At 36.1% G+C, this 10178-nt stretch overlaps 1 protein-coding gene across 1 annotated transcript; it reads right to left on the bottom strand.

The window, feature by feature from the left end:
- Nucleotides 1-7235: 7235 nt before the first annotated feature.
- LOTGIDRAFT_140246 (hypothetical protein) lies at nt 7236-7685 on the bottom strand (the record flags this gene model as incomplete). The annotated part of the gene is made up of 1 exon (XM_009050169.1): nt 7236-7685. The coding sequence occupies one exon, from the start codon at nt 7683-7685 to the stop codon at nt 7236-7238; it is 450 nt and encodes a 149-aa protein (XP_009048417.1).
- Nucleotides 7686-10178: the final 2493 nt, after the last annotated feature.

Below are 10178 nucleotides of genomic sequence, written 5' to 3'. Positions count from 1 at the left end.
GTCTAATATCAGTTTGTAATGACATGGTGAGGTCGTTATCGATATAGAGATATGGTATACTACAGCTTATCTATGTTAAAGATTCTTCGAGAGTTTCCAAAAGACAAAGATAAGGCCTAATTTCAATCTGTACGCTTTCATTAAACACCTGACGCTTTACGCTTTCCGTGGGTAGCGCCTGAAAAAAAATACGTACAAGCAATACAATTCCGTTGACCAAAGATCTCGACCAAAGTATGACAAAATCAGGAGTAATAATTGTATAGTAGTGAACTCTTTAATCGAGAAGATGTTCTAGAAATTTAACTTCTAAGAAAAATAAATTCTCTCTTATCACCTGAAACATTGTACGCATTTCCTTTCAAAAATGTATATCAATTCAGTGAGTGTAAAACGCAGTGATAAGACACAGTGATAAAACACAGTGATAAAACACAGTGATAAAAAACAGTGATAAGACACAGTGATAAGACACAGTGATAAAACACAGTGATAAAACACAGTGATAAGACACAGTGATAAGACACAGTGATAAGACACAGTGATAAGACACAGTGATAAGACACAGTGATAAGACACAGTGATAAAACACAGTGATAAGACACAGTGATAAAACACAGTGATAAAACACAGTGATAAGACACAGTGATAAGACACAGTGATAAGACACCGTGATAAGACACAGTGATAAAACACAGTGATAAGACACAGTGATAAAACACAGTGATAAAACACAGTGATAAGACACAGTGATAAAACACAGTGATAAGACACCGTGATAAGACACAGTGATAAAACACAGTGATAAGACACAGTGATAAAACACAGTGATAAAACACAGTGATAAGACACAGTGATAAAACACGGTGATAAAACACCGTGATAAGACACAGTGATAAAACACAGTGATAAGACACAGTGATAGAACACAGTGATAAGACACAGTGATAAAACACAGTGATAAGACACAGTGATAAAACACAGTGATAAGACACAGTGATAGAACACAGTATATGTATATCAATCTATATACGGTCCAGTATAAAACCTGAAAGATGTTGCAGACGTTTAATGTAAAGATGAATTATTCCCCTGTTAATAATGAATTGTGAAATATAGAAATAACGAGAAAAATATCCCTTTCTTCTCCTTAATATCTCTTTGTCTTCTAAATGTGCTAATTTTCTATCTTACAAGTCTTATTCAGACATTACAATACTCAGCGTGTCTTTTATTTTAAATGTAAATTACGTTACTTCACTAAGTTGTTATTCAATACGTTATGGGGAAAGTTTATTTTAGGATTGAGTGAATCTTGAAATGAAATGAAACCGGGTTTAACATCTTACTTTTTTGCCCTTGATTGGGCTACTGACGACCGGCAGTGTGCAATGAGTGTTTTTTTTTAACTAAAAGAATCTTGAGAACGTCCCATCGGCCTAAACACAGAGCACTATTATACCATGAATGGTGTTTAAACAAATTTTAGATAAAAAAAAACAACAAGGAATGCCTATAAGAGTCAAATTCTGTAAAAGAATAACAAAACAGATAAAAGCTGACCTAGTTCTTTTTATTAGTAGAAGTGACCAAAAAAACAAGGACAATTTGAACTACTGAACTACCATATAACATCTGAGGAAGATGAAGAAGATCACCCTGGCAGAAGACAGCCATGTCAATCAAAATCAGACTCAAAGAACTTATTTGGACTATTTATAAGAATTAATATTCATTCCACAATTGGAGGTGATCATTCAGTAGAAATTCCACTGTAAATTGGGATACAAAGTAGATTACTAGAGTACTAACGATTCGGACCGTAAAAGGATACCCGAAATACAAAACAACGTATTGGCGAAACATTGGTAGCAGCTAATGAACTTTTCGCATGAAGAAGAAGAATCATAAACATGAAAAAGTGTAAAATATATTGCAAATGGCGATCAAGATCATTGTGCAATACTGACAAAATACGTACAGTTACCCATAGACATCGACATCGCTTTATTGTGGTGTCTCTCGAGAACTCACCATGATTTAGATGTATTAATTAGACAGATACTCACAGTAAAACGATCATCTCGAGGGGGAGAGTTGGCAAGATAAAACCGTGCCGTACACTAGAATCTAGGAAACTACGATGCAATCAGATATATACAAATCAAATTGGTCTTTTTTCATCAATTTACAAAAAATTATTATGCACTTTTTGTCGACGCTGAAGCATGGAAAATGCAAGTGACGAGGATGAAATATATCAAAACATACTCAGAAACAATAGTGCTGAGAGTTCGAAACTCTTCAAACCATCTGGAATTAAAAAGATGGTGTCATAGTCAAAACATGTTTAAAAACTGCACGAAGACGACGATATACAACTATTCAAACATACTCAGGGACAATGGTGCTAAGAGTTCGAAATTCTTCAAACAGCGAGTACAATAGCCAAATCAAATGCTTCCAGAAATACACGAAACCTATAGAGAAATAGTCCATTACTATAGTGCCCAGGGTTCAAATCTCTTGAAAATTAAATTAACAGTAAATCGAATAGTCATAACAAGTTTAAAAACTGCATGTAGACGACGATATACAACTGTAGACTATTAAAATCTAATCAATTCTAACTGTAACGAGTAAGAAGAATGGATTATAAGAGTGAAATGTGTAAATATGTCAGAAAAGACAGACGATGTAATATGTAATATACCTGGTAAATAAATAAACTGATATCATGTTTACAAGTTAATATATATAGATATAGATATATATACTGACGACTTTTATTATACAGGTAATTTACATCATAGCTTGGTTCAATGGGGATTGGGAGAAGGGGGTGGGGCGGAAGGGGAGATAAAAAAGGGGGGAAGGGGTGAAGGGAGGAGTGAGCGGGAGGGGGCAATACCTTACCTAACATAACTACAAGACAAAGCCCCCAAGTCTAGTCCAGTAAAGATAATATCTAGATCCGAATCAAAACATTAACACTTTATTTTGATATTTTCAGAACAATTTTTACACCAATACAACTGACCAGTCAGATAGTTAGTTTCAGTACTGCATATCATTCGGCAATCTTCGGCAGTTTCCGTAAAGCTGAATATGTTGCAGTACGCTAGCGAAGCAAGCTCGTAGCCAGACTTTATCGTCTGGAAGTGTAATGGTATATAGTATTTGGTTGCAGTAATGGAATTAGTCGGTTGTCAGAATTTTCCCTCTTGTAGCTACGGACCTCAAGCGGAATTTTAATAATAGACAGCTTCAGTACGGCATGCAGGTCTATTATTTACTTTAAACATAGCCTTTATAATAGAAATTGATGTATTGGGCACTATTTTTGTAATTGATTAAAAACATATAATAAGTAAACACAAGTTTGACTGTGCTGTATACAGATGCAATATTTACATAAAACATGTTATAATAAACAATAAGAGGGTAGAGTAAATCATGGCGTATCTAGGTTTCAATCTCTCGTGTTTATTATTTTAATCAACTCTTAATATTACTCAATTAATACTGATCAATATCATTATTGTTTTTAAGATAGTATTTTGTATAACATCACAACTACATAAACTTCTTAACTACCTAACTCACTTACCATACCATCAAATCGTTCCTGATCCAACTACCACTATAACTATCAACAAATACCTAGTCCACGATAGCTACAATTCAACAAACACACTAACCGACAGACCGGAAGTAAAACATGGCGCCAAAATTGGCATTTTTAAAATGGCGCCATATCTGTTTTCTGTTTACTCTAAGCTACCGAAACACATTGATAGAATAAGCCTACTACTTTGTAGTCGGAGTAAAGATCTAATCGAGGCTAGTTCCCAAAAATATCCAAGCCTCGGGAATATATTTAACTAAAGGTTACTATAACACCACCAAATAATCCTATATCTACAGTCAAGTCGGGTCCAGATAAAGAAAAACTTTAGAATAGGGGTTTAAAAGTGCCCCCTCAAAACAATAGAGAACGTTACAGAATATTTTGATGATGAGTTTTTTGGATAAAGTAAGCATGTCTAGTCAAGATATATGTCAAGATTTCATAAAATCTAAGGCGAACTTCGATCAAAATTCAAATCATCCAATCAAACCACATCTAATTTGCCCTACTTCCTTCATTTCACGTAATTTGTTACAAACTAATTCAGTATTCCGGACACATTAACTGTAGTCTGTAGTCAGCTTAACTGTAATTGGAAATTAATCAGTTTAAACCAAGTTTATTGACATTTGATTGGTTAATAATTTAGCAGTAATCGCCATTTTATTACTTAGTCGTATTTAGTCGTCAAAATGTTATTGGATTATTCCACAGTCGTGCGTCTCTTTTCATCTTCCTGATATGATAGAATAAGACCGTGCGTTTCCTGGTTTCCTGATACCAAGCATGGGATATGTTAGTCATTCTACAGAGTAGGAAATACATAGGTCTTGCGTCTATTACGATGTTCCACCGTCGTGCGTCTGCAGTGTTCTTTCTGGTATGATAAAATCAATAGAATTATGAGGGGCTGGGATCGCACGTGCATATTTCGGTAGCAGTTGTACGACCATATGTGTGTTTTGGAAACGGTCGCACGTATATTTTGGCAACGGTCGTACGTGTATTTCGGAAACGGTCGTAAGTGTATTTTGGAAACTGTCGTACGCGTATTTTGGAAACGGTCGTACGCGTATCTTGGAAACGGTCGTACGCGTATCTTGGTAACTGTCGTACGTGTATTTTGGAAACGGTCGCACGTGTATTTTGGAAACTGTCGTTCGTGTAGTTTGGTAAATGTCGTACGTGTATTTTGGAAACGGTCGCGCGTGTATTTTGGAAACTTTCGAACGCGTATCTTGGTAAATGTCGTACGTGGCAAATTGCAAAGATGGTCATATTTTGTAGAAGTGCAGTGTAAATAAGGAATATAAATGGTCGAGTTTATATGTGAATTAATCAGAAAGACTGACGATAAATCATTTCTTTATTACTTTAACTGTCTTTATACAAATTATTACACCCAGATAACTTTCCTGTTAGATACTACCAGAGGGTGGGGGTCGGGGAGGAGAGATGGGTAAACCTGGGGGTTTGTGAGAAGAGGGGAGGACTAAAAGGGGTCAGGGGTGGGTCAGGATGTTATTCATCATTTTATAGGTACAATTGTTTTTATATAATTGATGCTGAATACAAGGGACTGAGTTTACCCTGGGTAGATAGAATAAAATGTGGTTGGTTGTTGTAGTCTGTAACCATGGAGTCTTGATTGAAAGGATTCAGTTCAGCTAGTTGATATTTCTCTCTATCTGCAACTTTACACCCTCCAGACTGGCTTATGATTAAGATTGAGACTTTATCGAACTGAACTACTTTGATTTAAAATCACGATAAAAATTAAAAACATAGTTTCTGTTCTTTGTTAATTGTAAATTCTATAACCCGACTGTGATTTCAGAGACAATTGTGTTATTTTTGTTTGACTTGGAAAAACAACCGATAAGAAAAGGACTGTTTGGATTCAGAATAACTCAGAATTCCCGACGGTTAGATAGTTTTTATATAACTTCTAGCCACTCTTCGACTTGTACCATTAATTGGCTAAAGGCATGATTTGTCGTGTTTCTAGCTTAAAGGTTGAACTAGTATCTGATTCTTATCGCTATTGACCGTAAACTTGCCTTTATCGTCTTAGTTATAGAATGAATATAACAGATACAAGTTGTGGTTGTCGTTGTGGTTGCATTTGGCCAGTCGCAACACAAATCCTTTCAATTTAATTCTACCAGATAAAAACTCTTAATTCGCCCCTACTTTTGTAAAAACGGACTCCAAGATAATATAATAACTTCCCATCGTCAATGATCGTTTCCTAGTCTGATACAAGATATCGCTAGTGGTGAGGATGTTACAGTATCATTTATTGTTTAAAGGAATATAAGATACAGAGGTATATAGATATACTATTTCTACATTTATTAACTTAAAGTCGATCTGTTACAAGGTCCAGTTGTGGGTAGTTGTTCTTTAAAACTGATCACAATCTATTCTCCTCTCCAAACTCATTCCTTTCCCTTATTGCCCATGTTTATAAGACACTTAAAACATCATGAAATAGACATAGATAGAAGAACAGAAGTATCATTTCTAAATTCGTTAACTTTCCAAGTCGATCTGTTCTCAAGACCAAGTTGTCGCTTGTAGAAAGGGTGTTCCACATCTTTCAAACATGGCATGCACCCCATCCCTCTAACAAATCCTTTCCTTAAACTCATTCATACGTCAACCCTTAGGTTTATGAATATACCACTTCGTAATTTATTATCTTTCCAAGTCGACCTGTTCTAAAACAAAGGCCCAGTCATGAGTTGCCAGATTTTAATCAGAGAGGGATAGATAGCTATGGACATAAAGACTAATGATGAATAATGACCAGGCTGGCTGAAGATCTAGTAACGATATCTTAGTTTTCAGTACTAATTTATCTCCAAATGGCTACCGTGTAGCATTGGTTACGTTTTTAGATTGTGGGCGTGTATCTCATATGCAAATTACGTTATGCAAATTCTTCTGTACTAATTTGTCTAAGATTATGGCATATGCGGTACGCCTCTTGGTTTGTGGGCGTGTGTCTAATATGCAAATTTAGTTAACGTTATGTAAATGATAAATGTAATTTGCTTATTTACAAAAATGATTTGCACTATGCAAAGAAGTGGATGTGTCTGCATTGTGCAAATCAGTTAAATATATATATCAGAGGGTGTGGCTAATATGCTAATAGGTGATATGATTGAGTGAGTTATATAAGCATAAGCAATATGCAAATGTGGTGGGTGTGTTCTTAGTATGCTAATTAGATCCAGGGTATGTATTGTAAGAGCAATCGTAATATGCAAATGAAATATATATATGTTAAGGTAAGAAATAAGTCAAATTGAATATATTTATGTATGTAAATGAAGTATGCAAATTGTATGTATATTATGTAAATATCGAAGTGACTATACCTGCATATTTTCAAAACAAACCTAATACTGTTTTGATACTTTTACAATCTTTTTATCTTTGTTTATCTTACTAATTCGGTTTCCGTTTTGACATCTTACAGAATTGATATGACAAAATGACACGTCACTTTCAAGATCAAAGAAACAAAATTTCTTTCAAATTTTAAAAATCAAACATGTTGAAAGTTCGAAAATAAATGAGAGATATGTTTTTGTCACAAGCTTCGGACTAACGCAGGTAAAGCCACTTTAATGTAAACAAACTTGGCCTTACCTGAGATAGGAACGTAAATATTCAGCGTTAAACAGTCCTCCGTTTGTTTTACAATAAACGTACTAATATTCCGTAGCTGCCCTTCCCGTCCGTCGGGACGCTGGTCAAAATCCTCATTTTTAGCCGCACGTTGAGGACAAACCGGTTGGTGTTCAACAGCTACCCGTATACCTTTCCATTTCTCCATGGGGTTTTTAGGAGGCATAAATCGTAATCCACCTTGGTTTAAATCGGCGTATCGGAGACCGAGATACGCTTCCACCGTACGTAAATGCCGATTAGGAAATTCCACAAGCACTCCCCGAACTTTTCCGTACCGTGTTGACATAACTCTGTCGCTCAATCTCGTCATCTTGACTTCCGCTTTGATGCCCACTAACATCAGGGTCATGACCCCTAATAGGACCCATCCTGACCCCTGTCGGCAGATTATCCGGCTCGCTGCCATTTCGACACTAGATTAAATTCCGATAATCCGCTCCGTAATCTCATGACACACGTTGATAATCCATCTGTTCCATTCAGAGAGCGAAAAACTTGGAACTGACTTTCCTAGATATATGTGGACTGTTCAGAAGTCGTGTTTATTCACAATAAGTCATCATAATAAAATGACACACCATAAAACAATTGAAAACCAACTTCAAACTTTTCTTTCACTCAAATATAATGTCCTGATAGTGACTGTGTTCTTCACAGCACGCGCCACGCGACATTAAACAATTCTCAGTGATACTACTTGACTCGTGAGCTCGTGGATCTCGCGTGCAGCTACCGTTCATCTCGCATCATTTAGAACGCATGCGTGTGATTGTATGTAAGAAAGCCAGGATGAATGACAACTGAGTCAGAAAGGCGATTGATTGAATTTGATCATTTTGAAAGGTTTTAGATGTAGCAAGTTGTACAGTGATTAATGTTGGTATTTAAGTTAGAAAGACCTGGATCATCAGCGTTAATTTAAACTCTGCTCGTTTACTGTTCTACAGATATATCAGTAATATTCTAATATGGTGTATATTCGTATCTAAACGGGTCCATTCCGACTATTTTAAACAGTTAATTCATTTACAGTCAGAGTTATCGGTGATGTTCTAATAAACGTGTCTACAGTTCTTTTCTAAAGAGGTCTTATGTATATCAGGGCATTTATGGCTTCCATTTGTAATACAGTTAAGTTGTTGACACTTACAAATATAAAAATACCAGTAATATTCTAAAAAAGTCGACTACAGTTATATTCATATCTTAAAGCGAACAAAACTTTTTTACAGTTTTAGCTCGGTTACAGTTATGTATATAAAGGGGATACCCAAGTCTTTAATTTATACAAGCCTTTTCGAATTTTGCAACTTTTATTATTGGACTAAATGAAGTTTGAAGTCAAGAATCGTACAGAAAAAAACTATTTGTTTTAAAAATTTAAAGATGTAATTCATATATAAAAATTTATGATCTCTTTGAACAAATTTGATCTGATGTTTACTCCTAACACATTTTTAATTCCAACCATATGCTTACAATATATTATTATTCAAAATTTTAATAACGTTCTCAGTATGACGTCATATATGATATCGGCCCGGGTGTGGGGTAATAATAATTAAACAGTTACACATGTACTATGTCTAGTATTATTTATTCTACCATAAATTACGTCACATACCACTATATTATACACCTACTTTTTACATCAAATTTCTTAATGTTCAGTTTTTGAATTTTTTAGGATCAAGTGTTTCCATTCCCCGAAGTATTTGATAGATTACTGGATATACCGCTATATTGACATAAAATATCTAAATAGGAGTTTCAAGTAAATTAACTATAGCTCGACTTTGGAATCGATGAACTTTTCACTTGTAACGTAGAAATGAGGCAGTGAAGCTTGTCCCTAATCTCGTTTTTGTCCCTGCCTCTTGCCACTGTCTGTTACCACTGCCTCCTGTCGCTGCCTCTTGCCGCTGCCTCTTATCACTGCCTCTTGTCTCTGCCTCTTGTAACTGCCTATTGCCACTGCCTCTTGTCACTGCCTCTTGTCACTGCCTCTTGTCACTGCCTCCTGTCACTGCCTCTTGTCTCTGCCCCTTGTCACTGCCTCTTGCCACTGCCTCTTGTCACTGCCTCTTGTCGCTACCTCTTGTCGCTACCTCTTGTCACTGCCTCTTGCCACTGCCTCTTGTCACTGCCTCTTGTCTCTGCCTCTTGTCACTGCGTTTTGTCATTGCGTCTTGTCACATTCTCTTGCCTCTGCCTCTTGTCACTGCCTCTTATCACTGCGTCTTGTCACTGCCTCCTGTCATTGCCTCTTATCACTGCCTCTTGTCACGCTTTTCTCTGCAAGGGTAGGTTGTATTGATATTATAGCAACTCCTTATCAATGAATAGTTTCGATCATGTCAAGGTGACGATGTCTTAATGTATAACGATCCAAATCGCCACAATAAATCAACAACTGGGCAAAATGAAGATTGCGTTTTGTTTTGGCCAAGAAGGTAATTAACTAGTGGGTTTAATTGAAGTCACCGTCCGCTCACAAGGGAGCTAATTTGGCGGGAAACTGGAACTCAATAGTCGTTAATCGTCTGGTCTATCACGTGCTGTCATTCTGAAGTGTCGTCTGCCCACGAAAACAGCCGAGTCGCCAAATTGTTCCACAAACAGATTGCTGTGAGAGATGTTTTTTTTGTAGTTGTTTTTTTTTTTTAAATATCTCCGTTTTCTCAACGCTGAATTCAATCTTTTTTCCTAACTCTTTATGTCATCTTGTTGTTTGTCAACCATTTATCTAGTTGTACCTGTTGACAAGTTAACGTCTGCATCCAGTAAACTGTCCAAATACATTTACTTCAGCCTAGTACTATCCATCATACTCACTTCCGGT

The sequence above is a fragment of the Lottia gigantea genome, assembly GCF_000327385.1.
Source record: "Lottia gigantea unplaced genomic scaffold LOTGIsca_146, whole genome shotgun sequence".
Taxonomy (NCBI): Eukaryota; Metazoa; Mollusca; class Gastropoda; family Lottiidae; genus Lottia; species Lottia gigantea.
Note: the sequence above shows the minus strand (reverse complement) of the source record. Positions and strands in the feature narration are given on the sequence as shown.